Source organism: Suillus subalutaceus (genome assembly GCF_016647625.1).
Source record: "Suillus subalutaceus strain FC151 chromosome Unknown DFJ58scaffold_247, whole genome shotgun sequence".
Classification (NCBI taxonomy): Eukaryota; Fungi; Basidiomycota; class Agaricomycetes; order Boletales; family Suillaceae; genus Suillus; species Suillus subalutaceus.
The window spans coordinates 43,281-58,387 of NW_024540496.1; the positions used below are offsets into that span (position 1 = coordinate 43,281).

General features: G+C 48.9%; 5 protein-coding genes across 5 annotated transcripts; 1 reads left to right on the plus strand and 4 right to left on the minus strand.

Annotated features, from left to right (window-relative positions):
- Window positions 1–952: 952 nt before the first annotated feature.
- DFJ58DRAFT_670852 (uncharacterized protein) lies at window positions 953–1,267 on the minus strand (the record flags this gene model as incomplete). Its single annotated transcript, XM_041382901.1, has 1 exon — window positions 953–1,267. A coding segment is annotated over one exon (315 nt), but the record flags the coding sequence as incomplete, so codon positions are not given.
- Window positions 1,268–2,365: 1,098 nt separating this feature from the next.
- DFJ58DRAFT_736069 (uncharacterized protein) lies at window positions 2,366–5,752 on the minus strand (the record flags this gene model as incomplete). The annotated part of the gene is made up of 12 exons (XM_041386739.1): window positions 2,366–2,673; window positions 2,723–2,812; window positions 2,865–3,009; window positions 3,055–3,119; window positions 3,178–3,274; window positions 3,446–3,553; window positions 3,664–3,822; window positions 3,957–4,103; window positions 4,158–4,513; window positions 4,987–5,215; window positions 5,265–5,449; window positions 5,503–5,752. The coding sequence occupies 12 exons, from the start codon at window positions 5,750–5,752 to the stop codon at window positions 2,366–2,368; spliced, it is 2,139 nt and encodes a 712-aa protein (XP_041236033.1).
- A 591-nt stretch (window positions 5,753–6,343) lies between these two features.
- Window positions 6,344–8,420, minus strand: DFJ58DRAFT_736070 (uncharacterized protein; the record flags this gene model as incomplete). Its single annotated transcript, XM_041386740.1, has 4 exons — window positions 6,344–7,290; window positions 7,342–7,678; window positions 7,737–8,326; window positions 8,378–8,420. 4 exons carry the CDS (start codon window positions 8,418–8,420, stop codon window positions 6,344–6,346), a joined length of 1,917 nt encoding a protein of 638 aa, XP_041236034.1.
- Window positions 8,421–8,989: 569 nt separating this feature from the next.
- On the plus strand, window positions 8,990–13,681 carry DFJ58DRAFT_847813 (uncharacterized protein; the record flags this gene model as incomplete). Its single annotated transcript, XM_041393526.1, is given in 22 exon segments — window positions 8,990–9,049; window positions 9,072–9,350; window positions 9,392–9,489; window positions 9,509–9,662; window positions 9,716–9,769; window positions 9,831–9,901; window positions 10,269–10,515; window positions 10,608–10,629; window positions 10,680–10,840; window positions 10,879–11,050; window positions 11,111–11,243; window positions 11,282–11,593; window positions 11,635–11,917; window positions 11,970–12,151; window positions 12,200–12,336; window positions 12,391–12,659; window positions 12,716–12,740; window positions 12,797–12,955; window positions 13,099–13,214; window positions 13,262–13,329; window positions 13,381–13,497; window positions 13,519–13,681. The coding sequence occupies 22 exon segments, from the start codon at window positions 8,990–8,992 to the stop codon at window positions 13,679–13,681; spliced, it is 3,282 nt and encodes a 1,093-aa protein (XP_041236035.1).
- Window positions 13,682–14,562: 881 nt separating this feature from the next.
- On the minus strand, window positions 14,563–15,072 carry DFJ58DRAFT_736072 (uncharacterized protein; the record flags this gene model as incomplete). Its single annotated transcript, XM_041386741.1, has 1 exon — window positions 14,563–15,072. A coding segment is annotated over one exon (510 nt), but the record flags the coding sequence as incomplete, so codon positions are not given.
- Between the last annotated feature and the right edge of the window lie 35 nt (window positions 15,073–15,107).

The following is a 15,107-nucleotide window of genomic DNA, read 5'->3' on the forward strand; positions in this document are numbered from 1 at the left end:
GAGTCTGTCATAAGATGACAGGGGGGGTGCACGGAAGGGGGGGTGGCAAAGATAATATGCAATAAAAATGTGGGAGCTTTATTTGCGAGTCTGTCATAAGACGACGGGGGGTGTGCAACAAAGGGGGGGTGGCATTAGATATATGCAATAAAGTGTGGGAGCTTTACTTGCGAGTCTGTTAGAAGACAAAGCGGGGGGGGTGGCACAGACTCAGATATGCAATAACATGTGGGAGCTTTACTTGCGAGTTTGTTAGAAGACAAGGCGGGGGGGGTGGCGCAGACTCAGATATGCATAAAATGTGGGAGCTTTACTTGCGAGTCTGTTAGAAGACAAGGCGGGGGGGTGGCACAGACTCAGATACGCAATAACATGTGGGAGCTTTACTTGCGAGTCTGTTAGAAGACAAAGCGGGGGGGGGGGGGGGGTGTGCAAGGAAGGGGGTGGCAAAGATAATATGCAATAAAATGTGGGAGCTTTACTTGCGAGTTTGTCATAAGACGACGGGGGGGTGTGCAAGGAAGGGGGGGTGGCAAGATAATATGCAATAGTGGGAGCTTACTTGCGAGTCTGTTAGAAGACAAAGCGGGGGGGGTGTGCAAGGAAGGGGGGTGGCAAAGATAATATGCAAAAAAAATGTGGGAGCTTTACTTGCGAGTCTAACATAAGACGACATGGGGGTGTGCAAGGAAGGGGGGGTGGCATTAGATAATATGCAATACAATGTGGGAGCTTTACTTGCGAGTCTGTCATAAGACGACGGGGGGGTGGGTGTGCAAGGAAGGGGGGGTGGCAAAGATAATATGCAATAAAATGTGGGATCTTTACCTATCTCATGTCTGCTGAGTGTCGTAAGGGGTGATAATGCGGAATCGCTTATTCTTTGCTTGCAATATGGTAGCAATATGGAAAATGGTTTGGCACTGTCCAGGTTCTTCCGGCTATTTCTATGTTACTGTTCCTGGCTGGGAATGTTGATAAAATGATAAGCCATCCTCTCATTCGTGACGGGGTGTTGCATATTCGACTCGAGTAGGCCATCATATACAGCTTGAGAGATGAAGTTTCCAATTTGAGGAGGCATCCTGTATTGTGTGTTCAGGAAGAGGGCATGGTCCTTGAGATGCTTGACCTCGAAGATGCTCTTCAGGTCGTGGATATCATCCTGACCATAGTGTGGCAATTGTTTGTCATCGCCAATGAAGCAAATCTTTCTAATGGAGGTATGAGAGGTGAAGAGAGGAATGTAGGCCGCCAATCTCAATTTGGGATGCTATCTAGAGGGGGGGGGATAGATAAATCTGACTAGCTAATGGCAACTGTTCGGGCTCTCCCGCCTACCTCTCTAGTACTATCTGGGCCTTCCCGCCCACCCCATACACATCATCGGGGCTCTCCCGCCTGCCATTCAATTAGCAACTGGGCTCTCCCACCGACCATATACGCATCCTCTGGGCTCTCCCGCCTACTGTTCAATCAGCAACCGGGCCTTCCCGCCAACCCTACCAACACCATTTGGGCTCTCCCGCCGACCATATACGCATCCTCTGGGCTCTCCCGCCTACCATTCAATCAGCAAACCGGGCCTTCCCGCCAACCCTACCAACATCATTTGGGCTCTCCCGCCGACCATATACGCATCTTCTGGGCTCTCCCGCCTACCATTCGATCAGCAACTGGGCCTTCCGCCAACCCTACCAACACCATTTGGGCTCTCCCGCCGACCATATATGCATCCTCTGGGCTCTCCCGCCTACTGTTCAATCAGCAACCGGGCCTTCCCGGCCAACCCTACCAACACCATGTTGGGGCTCTCCCGCCGACCATATACACATCCTCTGGGCTCTCCCACCTACCGTTCGATCAGCAACCGGGCCTTCCCGCCAACCCTACCAACACCATTTGGGCTCTCCCACCGACCATATATGCATCATCTGGGCTCTTCCGCCTACCGTTCGATCAGCAACCGGGCCTTCCCACTGATCCTACCAACACCATTTGTTGAAGTGCCTTGGAAGCCGGAATATTGCAAGTGAGGGTAAATTGACCAGCTCCTTGCACTGCGGCTCTGTGCAAACACACAGGCAAGTTCTTTCCAATTAACTTGGAAAATTTTCAGGTGCTCTTGCAACCCCTCAATCAAACTCAAGTGGGGTCCCTTGCAAGGCGCCTTTGGAAATTTCTGACCATAATGGTCAAATCACGTGATATGCACATTCTCGACCTCTCTGATATCAAGTACCAATTACATTTTCCTCATCAGATTTAGATTGTGCAGCACACCTAGAGTACTACAAATTAAATCTAACACGTTTTGTTGGGCTATCTATCAATGATTCATGAATTACATAGTCAACCCTCGATGTCATGTTTCCTCTTGCCCTCTATACTGATCCGCTAATGCAATATCTTCTAAAACATCCATAAGCTCCTCATCACCACAGCCAATATCAGATTCCCAGTCATCTCCATCATCCGATACATGATCTTCGTCATCAGGGTCATCAGGGTACACCACAGGGGTCCCATTAGCAAGTTCGGTTTGAGACGGCCCCCAGCAGTCAGGCATAGGCCATGCACATGGAATGGGACGAACCTTCGTCTGCCACCCCAGTACAAGGACAATGAATTGTCGAGCACGGCAATTCATGTGATAGAGGATCGCTTCATCATCTTCTTCGAAAGTCAGCATGGAATATAGTGAGGTGCGTCCAAAACTCACTTGCATGTGCACGCGCCCTCTGTAGACCATCCCACTCACGCATGGCCCACTCTTGCAGAGCACAGCGCTCTACCTTCACACGAGACTCTTCTTCGTTGCATCGGTCAATCTCAAGCAGCAGTCTGATCGCAGCACGTGTGACCCTCATCAGCTAGCCAATCAGGGGGTTCCGGCACGACATCGTCAAGTCCAATGTCCTCCCCAAATATCAGCATCAATATCAGATCAAAAATACCGGTAGGAGAGATGGGGTTGGGTGGTATAGCATTCGGAGGACTGCGGCGTGTCTGATAAGAGCACTAAGATCAGCACATAAGTTATTATATGTGGACACGAGCTTCGTATCGTAGGAGTGCGCCGCTGGATTGCAGCATCGACATGGAATTAAAGCTGCGCTCTGTGACAAAAAAATGCAGTCAGTTGAGGTCCTCATGTACAAGTTAGAACATAAGTACCGTTTACAGCTTGCCTGTAAGAGCGTTCAAGCTTCTCAATTTCGAACTTGCGCTGTCGAGAGTCGTTCGCGGATACGCGTTTAAAGAGCTTGAGCGTCTAAACGGACTTGTAGATATATGTTGCGACGTAGTTGTTCTAGACGGGTGCGCTGACTGATGCCAAGTCTTGTCTTCCAGCGGCTCAAAGTGTCTGCGACTCTTGATCGGTGAGCGCGCTCTTCAATGAGACGAAGATTGTAGTCAGTGAGATTGTCAACATTTCCCATACAAAGTTGCGTTTCCATGCGTCGCAACGCTCCATCAATCTCAATAAGAGATTTCTCAAGGGAGAGAATTTTTGAGATTTCTCCTCCTCGTCATTATTTGTCTCGATCTCCTGTCGAGTTCACGTGCATGAATATTGTAATTGTACATCACGAACGGTAGCACTTAACGAGGCAGGGGTTTCGTCTGATATTCAACTTGCGATTGCCATTCCTGGCGTACACAGATCTCATCGACTGAAAGCTCACTTAGAGCCTGCGTTGCAGTACTCTTCTTCTTGATGCAGTTATCCACCTCCGGATCAACCAGTTGCCATATAACTAAGGTTCTTCTCATCGAGGTGCGGACTTGAGTGTTGAGGACAAAAAGTCGCTGATGAAACTGAAAAAGCGGTCAGTAAGAAGCAAACATGTAAAGTATAGTCCAGAGGTGAATGAATAATACCGACCATGGCAAGTATGGTCATAAGCGGCTATAGCTCGTATGCAATCATTTTCGAAACAGAGGACACTCACCCCAGAAACGCGTAGCGGAGCAATGAGATGTTTCAGTGCACTCCATAAACGCTCGCAACCTTCTCCATCCGAAAGGCCAAAGCCTTCACATTTGCGAGGATGGTATATAATTTGACATGCCCCATTGGTGGCCGTAGGCGTGAAAGACTGATATCGCGAAAGTTTATACGGCGAAGAACCGCATCATCGAGGAGTCGGTACTTGAGGACAACTTCGATGAAGCTGACAGCCAATGTCATACAACAGGCCAACGGTCATATCGGTAGGGAGATTATCGAAAAGTTTCTGGATGAGGGCGAGAGCATAGTGTTGCTTTTCTCCCGCCGACGTCATGTTGGCGAGCCATAATACACGATCGTGCCGACATAGCATGGCCATCACGCCTGTATCTGCAAAAAATTGGGTACTAGCCTTTTCACGTTTCTCATCAGCGGCAAGAAAAGAATCACCGCAGCCATCTAGCACAGACGTCAGGACTCGCATGCCATCCTCGTAGTCATCCCCCTCCTCTTCTGTGGCTGCAGGTCGCTTTCTCTTGCGACCCCCGATCAAGGGGTCTGCCGCGACAACTCCGCACATGAACCTCCATCGATGTCACCTCATCGTCCGAAAGGAAAACCGATCTGACTGGGTTTGGGGGATCTGGCCCTCCACCGCGTTGGTCTCGATGAACGTTTTTGAGTGAAGCATGCGTCAATACAAGTATGGACGTCAGGTCTATCATATACTTTAGAATTGTTTTAGTTGCTAATATTGAAACACTTACTTGAGATTAAGAGTTCTACTTTTTCGCCAATCATCCAAGCCAAAACAAATCGGACAACGAGACCTTAGATAGTCACTTGGACGTGTTAGTCCCTCAGTGGACGGCGGTGGAAGTGGGCGATGAGTTCCAATGACATTGGGACAGGTGATCATCAGCACTCATGAAGAGTACAGAGTACCAATGATAGGCGTTACCAAACCGACGACGAAGATGATCCTTATAAAATATTGATACTTCAAAACTCAGTATAGGCACTTGACTCACCTTGGTGGTAAGGTGATACCCGCGGCCAGCCAGAAAAGACTTCGAGTGTTTCGCACCAAGCAGTTGTGTTGGGAGTGGTATGTACGAACAAGGTTTTGACAAGTTCCAGCAACTGAAGGTCGACAGCGAGGGAAGGAGCGATGGGAAGCGCAGGCAAAGTAACCGCGAGACAGGAGCTGAAGGGGAGCAGGCGCGCAAGTGCAGCACTCAATTCGTAATATCTCGATATCTACGATATTATCAGACAACTAATAACTCAGGTAATAAGAGAGACATACGATTGAAAGAGTATGGCAAGTGATATCGAGAAACCCTCCGTCGACAAGACGATTTGCACTGAAGGTAGGCAACTCCATCTTGGCTGCAGTTGCAAGTTCGATCGCGAAGAGAAGTCGATTTGCGCAAGTATGTAAGGTATGGAGCTGATCAAGGAAGGAATGACTTCGTTTGTCCAGCGTCGCCACTGATTCATCTTCTTTTGGCGGCCCTTCGAGGGGGAAGGTAGGATTGAATCACCATCGGAGACGTAGTGTAGTGAGCTGTAGAAAGACGAGTGTTCTTCACGCTCTGAAGTATTCCCAGCGGATGGACTATCATGCTGGTTAGCAGTATCGGCATCGCGCAAAGGCTGTTGCTGCTGTGACCTTCCTGGATTATTGAGTGATTGTTGGGTGAGGCGTTTTCTTCCGGGAAGTACGAGTAGTGGGGGGGCTATAGGAAGATGAAACTTGCTGCTTTGCTGCGGTCGCCGCCTCCTCGTCACCATTGAAGAAGTGATGAGTTCGTGTGCTGCGTATTGTGAGAGGGTGGAGTGGACGGCCCAGCGATAGGGTTGGATGAGACCATAACGAGATATTGAGAGCCAAGCACGAAGCCCGCGTTAAGGTTGGTGTCAACACGAAGGCAAGCACGAAGCCCGCACTAAGGTCAGTGTCAACCCGAAGTCGACTAGGAGATAGTCGAAGGCAAGCACGAAGCCCGCACCAAGGTCAACGTCGACACGAAGTCAACTACTAGGAGGGACTCGAAGTCCCAAACTTGCGTCGAATACACAGACGAAAAAGTGGTCGAATACGTCGATCAACCTTTGGAGCAAATGAGGGCTAGCAAATGTGAAGGAAGGAACTCTACCTGTTTGTGTACACTCTGCTCTGTGAAACTGAAATATTAGCGGTATGCGGAAAATAAACGTTGATATCTAAGATAACCTGTTCAACCATGACAAAATCCCATGTGATTGCAACAGCAATGGGTAACACAAGGTGGTATACAAATTATTGACTATTGGGGGTATATGTGAATTAAATTCGTAAGATGACAATGATTGCGATGGGAAAAGAGCACACAGCATCTAGATCTAGGCGACCGAATACAGTAAGTGAGGAACGACAGGTGGACGACCAGTATTGTCGAAATAAGACTGAACGTAAAAGAGACAACATTCCTTCATCCCCTTCCATATGTTGTGCTCACGTCCGGTAGCATCAAAAGGTTGTTTGAGGGACTCGGGAAAGTGCTCCCACGCTGACAACACCTTGCGGAAACTTTCGAAATATGGTAAAGCGGCGTCGAAAGATGGCGCATTGAGTCCGTCGTTCTCTTGAGGTAAGTCCCTGTTCCAAACTTTCAACGACTTCGACGGGAAGATGCTACGAAGAAGCTCCATCCTTTCCTTCCTCGCCTCCTTGTCCTTACGTGCATCGCGCCCAAGATGCTCATCCAGGTCCAGAAGCTCATATCGAAAACTTTGCTCACAGATTTCATATACGATTTGGCGTGCGAGATCTGCGGGGGGATTGTCGAGCGTGGAAATGGCTATATCCTTTCCACGCCAGTGAACATTTGTGGGTCCTGCCCACAAGGCCCGCAGTACCGGAACTTCCTTTTGGAAAAGTAAAGCAGTCGCTGCTTTCGACTTGCTGGTCTTGCCGGACGTCCGCGTGTTCGAAGGTTCCTGAGCGTGCTGAGATATCAAGAAATCGCGCCAGTTCTGGGCGCGAGGAAGAGGTCGAGGCCTTTCGTCATAGACACGTTCTATCCAGGTAGGGCGGCATGCCAGCCAGTTGGCAAGGTACTTCACCAAGGATTGCGGGGAAAGAACGTTAACGAATAAACCTGGATCGGGAAGCGAGTACCCATCATCCATTTTGTCTCTGGGATGCTTGATGCGAATAATATCTTTGTTTGCGTCCTCCAACGCTATCTTGAAGAAAGAGTTCATTGGCGGCATATAAGGGTGATCTATATCAGACCACTTGTCACGGCCAGATACAGCTTTATTCTGACGCGGAGCGGTTGCATTGTCTGAGGAATTAATTAGTCACAACAACCATGAAAGAAGAATGCTGAACTTACACGGCGCAGGCTTGGCACTCATTTTGGCCTTCCCTTTGTCTACGCGCGCCCTTCCTACCAATGACTCCCTCGTTACCATCTGTTCCACTTGGGGTTTTGGAACCGGTAGCTTCTCAAAGTTGGAATACGGCTGACGAGCGGCCTCATGACGCTTGCGATTATTGGGACCTCTGTTGATGATGTCGAATGGTTGGGCGAAGAGTTTGACGGGATCATGATACATGCCGATGACGAGGTCATCGGGTGGTGTGAAGGAAACGACTTTGACGATGTTCATGTTGGCATTGACAAGTCTGGCATCGCGAATAAGCCAGACAGGAACTCCAGCAGCGTGCACCTTCGTAGCGATAGCGACATCTTCGGTGAAACAAACAACCCATCCATTTGGGGTTAACCTTGTGCGTAGTGTCGACGAATCGCATGCGAGGCTCGATAATTTCGTAATAGTCTATAACCGCCCAGATATCGAGAAACCGGCGCTGATATTCAGCAACGATTATGACGATGTCGCGCCAGGCCATGGCTTGCTGGAAGCGCTCGTAGACAGCGCGCATTGCATGCGCCCACCCAACTACATGATCCTCCTTGTGGGACCTTGCAACCTTGTAATTGCTAACCCGCGTATTGGCCTTCTCGTACAAGCGCTTGAGATGGCCGACAATGTCGGTCTTGAGTTGACCAAAAAGATTGCCGGGAGAAATGGGCGTGAAGTCACTTGCGAAAGTTGGTCTGAACCATGCGTACATCATGCTTGAGTCGTCCGCATAGGCTTCCTGGCGTGGGATTGCAAAACTTCGAGCGTATAAGTCGTCATACATCTGCGGCCACTGGAAGGGATCCAGGGCCCAATATCTACCATCTGCGCGCGCTTGAATGATGTCGGATTCGTTGTCGAAGGGTTGGGGAATGAATTTCATGTTGGGAGTTGTGATTACTCGGTGGCCATATGTAGCCACACAGAAAGCATCAGTGGCAGTCAGGTAACCTGGATATCGTCAATCAAGAGTAGTAGAGGTACGAAGATGCCAAAACGTACGGTCACCATCGCGCATGAATGGCTTGAAGACAGGAATCGACATGGTTGTAGCTCCAGGAACCGTGATATCGAGAACGGGGAAAGATACAGCGACTCGCAGTCACTGAGGAAGGAAATTTAAACGAAACAGCGACTCGAAGTCACTGCCGATTAAAATGCTACCACGAAGGCAGATAGCGAGCGAGAGAGTGTCTTGAAAGATTCAGGAGAAATCTGACGAAGGCGTGGTGTCAGTGATGATAGCATGAATCAGTGTAATGAACGAACTTACTGTAAAGGGCGACAGGAGTCTTGAGCGAGTCTGGTTAAAGACCTAATGTAGTCATAATAGCGTGACGAATAACGAATGTACTTACCTATGAAGTCTAAGACCCACGAAGGCAGTAAGAGTCTTGAAAGATGGGAGAGATCTGGTGAGGGCGTGATGTTAGTAATAATAGCATAAATCAAGGCGGTCGTAGCACGATACTGAGCTGGTGGATGACAAGACTGCCGACCGAAGTCTAAGCAATCGATAGTAGCAAACAACACGAAGTTGCTGCTCAAAGGACGCCCACCACGAAGGTAGACTGTAGAGGCTGGGGAATAGGCTGGGGAATGTGAGCCGCCGCGATGAGGAGTGGCGTTGAGGATGAGGAAAAGCGTTCAAAATGGACTTCACACTTTGATTCAGTGTGGGAAAGCCCTTACCTAGAGTGGGAAAGCCCAGACCAAAGCCTGGGAAAGCCCTTCTGATTTCGACCAATTTAGTAATCTCATCAATGTTTGGCCCCGTTTCCACTCATCGTCTGCCCTCTGCCCTCATCGTTTGCCCCCATCTTCAACCTCTGGCCTCATCGCATGGTCTGCCTTCGAGGCAGACAAGTTCTGCCTGTATGACTTCGTGTCATCCAGCGCTATCTGGCCGTCTGACTACGAGTCAGATTACGGTCTACCTACCTCAACACCTCGCCCACATCCATCCTCTACAAATGTATGTGTCCATTTAACTCTATTCTAATTGATTACACGCAGGATTTTTCAACGACATCCTCATCTCCCACCCTTGTCTCCACCGCATCGACTGGCCTGATCGCATGGTTCTGCCTTCGAGGCAGACACGCTTTGGCTGGGTGACTTCGCGTCATCCAGCACTGTCTGGCTGTCTGACTACGAGTCGGATGCCTCAACACTGCGCCACTATCTATTCGTTCTCTGCGCAAGCGCATGTCCAGCAACTCAATTCTATTTCATCGTCTGCGGGAATTTTGAACGCTCAACATCTTTGTATTCCAACTACCGATCGGTACGTCTCCCCCATCTTACAATTATACAATCGTTTCATTCTACTTACAACAGATAATCAAAGTTTGGGGTATGCAAAATATGGTAGGGACACTGGCGCGTATAATTGTAAGCATTCTTTTCTCGACACGCTGGAGGAGATTTTTGATGATGACCATGGCATCATCAGTACGCCAGTAGCCTGGACTCTTACGCGGAGAGCTCATATTCGCCCCATCACCCATTTGGACCCTCATTTTCGTAAGTTTCGAAGCTTTTTTAATGTGGGCCATCCCCAATAAGTTAGTATACGATCCTTTGCGGTGAATATTCCATTTTTCTAACAATGTTCTTTCAATGTACCTCTGTTCGTTTCGGTGTCGATTGGGCGGGATTACAACTTTGGAATATTATTTCTTGATGTGTATTGGGCGCCTTACCATTAGTTAAAACCCGCAATGTTCGTGTTTTTTAAACAAGAATCTTTCTTCTTTTGACTCGCAACCATTAGTTTTCTGTACTCTTCTATCGTCCTGTCAAGACTTCGAGTCTTGAAATCTAGCTGTAAGACTTCGTGTTTCACAAGCTGCCCTGCTTCAACATTCGTGTAAAGCACCCCTTTTCTCAGTATCAAGCCCGCCTACGTTTCAATGGCACCGTCTACCAGAAATGCAGCCCGTCGTGGTGCTACCGGTACTGGCACTCATGACCCCACAGTGTCTGGCACCTATGTCATGCGCACACGCAGTGGTGTTGCCATCAACCCCCCCGCCAAACAAAATAATAAGCGCCAAAGAAATGCTGTCCCGAGTCATCTCCTGCTCCGGATGACCCTCACCGGCCAAAACCTCGTCCTTTACCCCGACGTTCCTCGGGTACGACCTTTGAGGACTATGCTCGAATCCTTGCTCGCCCTCGCAAACAACACTTAAAACCCACAGCGGACTCCGTCTCTTCTGGAATGGAGTTGCAAAGCGACCATCCCCCAGGTAATGACTTACGGCATTCACAACAATAACTATACTAACCCCTTTCATAGATACACCTGACATCGACGATGACGTACCCGTTACGGACACTCGCATGGATGATGATGAACGATATGAAGGTAGCGACAATGATGCCGATGATGATATGACCAATGAAGACCGTGAACACAGCCAGGCTAACGAAGATGAGGATGAGGATAATGATGGCTCCGTACGTGGAAAGACTTCAGGTATATATTTTTCATTTAGTATATCGTTGGGAAGGCTGACGGTTGTCACCGTGAAGACAACGTAGAAGGTGATAGCGACAACGACGCCAAGGATGGCGATGAAGAGCCTGAGGGTGGCGATGAAGAGCTTGAGGGTGGCGATGAAGAGCCTGAGGGTGGCGAAAATAACAAGGACTTCGAGACTTCACAAGGTATGTACTATCTTACTTTTCTCTTAGTGGGGAGGGCTGATGGTCATCTGTTGTACGCAGCCAGGAGACTTCGGCCTCGAAGGGTCAAGAGAAGCAGCTACAATTTACATTTCGATGATGGTTCTCAAAGCTCTTCATCGGATACCAGCTACCGTGAAGGCCCCGCAACATCTGATCAAGATTCCGCCCATGAGTCAGATGCAAACAAAGACCTCGACCCAACCACAACAGCCCGTCTTCACCGCCTGCTAAGCGCAGGAAAAGGTCTTCAGCGATCGAAACTACCTTGGCCAACACTTCCCAAAAAACATCTCACTCGACAACCGTTCGCAAGAAGCATGCAGCTATTTCACATGGTGGCAACCCCACTCCAGCCAGTATAGTCTTTGGCCCGACGCCGGACATTGACAACAGTGAGAATGAAGACGAACCCTCAGGTCATTTAAAGCGTGGACGGCTATGTCAGGAGGGCATCGATGAGGCTCAGGAACTTGGACAGAAAACAGCAGAAGAAGCTCGGGTGATTGGCGCCAAGTATGGCAAGTCCGCGCGCTATTCTCATTGAGGCTGGTCTGTCCATCAAGCATTCACGATCAGAGTCTGATTGGAATGCCCACCAACGCTGGTTCATGGATAATAACCCCCGCAAGGACAAAGAATGTCAGTCCCCCATTCTGTGGTGTATATGATGCTAACTCGAGAGTCTCAGCTATCATCGACTGGAAAGAACGTCAACGCAAAACATATGCGATGGGCAAGGATGACGAAGAGTGGGACATCATTCGCAACTATAACGTTACTGGCGGCAATACCAATCAATCACGCGCCAAGACCATTTTGTCAATGAGGGAGGATATTGCAAGAAAGGTACATCTACTTCATTAGCGCATTCTAAATTACGACTAATGACTCAATACAGTTGTCTGCTTATTCTCGCCTTGAAGGAGTCGAGGCCATCGGCTGTATATTTGATACAACACAAGACGAGGCTGCTCGACAGGCATCCGGCTTTGTCGCGGGCTCCGACCTCATAGTCAAGTTGATCAATGAGCATCAACTGGATGCTCGCGCAATATTAGATTGGGTCGTGACTGCAACGAAGTACGTCTTATTATTCTGGACTTTTCCTACCTCCTGATATATTCACAGAGCGAAAGGCTACAATATATCCGTGCCGCAGTTCATGGGGGGAGTAGGGGCTTACGAGATTCTACTTTCAAAGCCAAACGAGGCTCCCCGCGACCGTTACAGGAGGATATGGCCAATTATGGTACTCGAGCACACTTGTGAGTACTCAAGTTTGTCCAAATTCAACGATTCATTGGATTCTGCTCAAATAGCGAAGTTTGGGTATCAACCCAAAGCAGTCCAGTGGCGGAAGCTTCTTGACTATGCTTTCCAGTACAAGTTCATGATTAAGAACTGGCCTGAAGACGTCCTTCCTATCGGTCCCGAATTCAATCCTCACAACCTAAGTTCTCAGCACCTCAAGCTACTTGTCGTTCCTTTCATCAAGCGCAAAGCGCATTCTTATTATGAGGCAGAGCTCCGCACTGAAGCTGAGAGCTTGTTAGAGCTAGAGAAAAGAAGTCGAAGGGCAAGCGCCGAGGTCAGGGGCGCACTGTGGAAGACGTCATGAGTGAATTAGATGTCGATGTACCCGAGATCGAGTTCGCAGCTTGGCCAGATGGTATGTCATTTCCACGTTATCATTATACCTTTGTTTTCTGATGTCGATTGTGCAAGAATGTATCAAGCAGCTCAATGACGAGGTGCCGGAGATGTTCGACATTCCCTTGGTGACCAGTGCCTTGGATGTTGTGCTACGCAAGCTAGTAGACTCCGCCAAATTTAAGGCGTCTGTCCCTGAAGATATATTGGCAGCTCATGAAGCACATCCGGATGGTCAGACTCCCTCTACTCACGACACGCTGCCAAGTGATCATGAATCTCCTGTCACTCCGAGCCCCCCGACCTTGCCATCAAACCAACGTCACCCTACCAATTTCACAGCAGTACATCGCCGCGAGGACACTCATCTTCCTCAGTCCCAAATGTGTTTGATCGTGAATCTCGCCCTGTTCTGCCTACAAGCAGAGATGAACCTGTCGGTGGTGGAAGACGACAGGCTAGCCTGCCGTTCAAGGCGAAGAAACCTTTACGGGTAAGTGCTACGCTATTCCGTCAAGACTCAATGTTGATCTTCTTCAGGTTGACCCTACATTCATGCGCCGCATGGAGGAGCGTCCCGCTGACTCTCGTAATGATGCAGACTTGGAGTATGTCTTACCTTTCCACGACTTCCAACATATATTAATTTAATTGCTTAGGCTTGCGCCCTACCCAGGCCCTCGTCGTGAGGACAGAGATTTCGTTGCCCCAAACCGCCGCCGTGAATATTCTCGTTCACCTCCTGTATACCCTCAGCGAGATCCATCTCGCTCAAGGTACTATCGGCCCACCTACAGGCAACGCGAGACTTTCCTGTCGCTTAGCGATGATGGTTCTTATCCTGGACGTCCTGCTCACTCACGCCGGCAAAATCATGCTGATGATTTCAATCAGAGGTTCCAAGTAAGGAGAGCTGGTGACTCTCATTATGAAGACGGGCCTTCGCGGTTTCGCTACTAACATGGGCAAGAATTGTGCTGTCCACTCATTCATATTGACTTTGCTTGCCTTTGGTTGTTCATATTAGCGCCTCACGTTTTTGTACTTCGGGTACCTCTAGCTGTTGTACTTCGTGTACCTCTCACTGTTGTACTTCGGGTACCTCATCACTTCAGTTGTCTCTTGCGGGGATGAAGCTTTCACATGTAATGTTAGTACTCCCATGTGTCGGAACAAGACAGGTCATGTCTGTCTCCCTTTTGTTGACGATCTGTAATGCAATCATATGTGTACCAACGGCCCAAAACGTGTGAAATTAAGTTTGCGCACTATATCTGTGAGAAGGTTTGGTGACAACGACGAATGGCAACATAATTTATCATCACATGCAAGAGGATTGAATCGACCTCCACGGATTTTTCTGCTGAAGAAAAAAAACAAATATTAAAATGCACGTTGGCAGGTTCGAACTCACATAAACATGCTATGCAGGCATACACACTCTAACCGTTACACCACAAGTCCTTATATCTTTAGGGTGTCAAATTGTATATGGCTGCTGAATGCTGCTCATCTCATCAAAACTTTGCAAAGTCTTTTGCCCGTCATCCTATTCAGTCTACCACACTAGCAATTATGTAGACATGTACTTTGCACACAATATTGCTTTTTGTAGATTTCAATTTCTATATTCAGATGGATTTGTGTTCATTGTGCTCAGGTAAATGGAAATATGTGCACTTTGGGTTGAATACAAATACTGAAATGCATGTGATTTGAACATACTCCGAAGTCTACAAGAGCTGATCAAGGCCAGCATATAATAGCATAATTAGGGTGAGTGGGAACACCTGGATAGTAGTTGAGAGGTAGATGGAAGAGTCCAAATAGTGTCATTATGGTCAGGAGGGAGAGCCCAATGGTATATTAGGGTCGGTGGGAAGCCCAGATAGTAGTAGAAGGGGTAGGCAGGAGAGCCCAAATGATGTTATACAGTGGGAGAGCCCAAATGGTGTTGGTAGGGTGGCGGAAGGCCCGGTTGCTGATTGAACGGTAGATGGGAGAGCCCAGAGATGCGTATATGGTCGGGGGAGAGCCCAAATGGTGTGGTAGGGTAGGCGGGAAGGCCCGGGTTGCTGATTGAAGTAGGGGAGAGCCCAGAGAGAGATGCGTATATGGTCGGCGGGGAGAGCCCAAATGGTGTGGTAGGGTGGGGGAAGGCCCGGTTGCTGATGAACGGTAGGGGGAGAGCCCAGAGATGCGTATATGGTCGGCGGGAGAGCCCAAATGGTGTTGGTAGGGTAGGCGGGAAGGCCCAGTTGCTGATGAAGGTAGGCGGGAGAGCCCAGAGATGCGTATATGGTCGGCGGGAGAGCCCAAATGTTGGTAGGGTTGGCGGGAAGGCCCGGTTGCTGATTGAATGGTAGGCGGGAGAGCCCAGAGGATG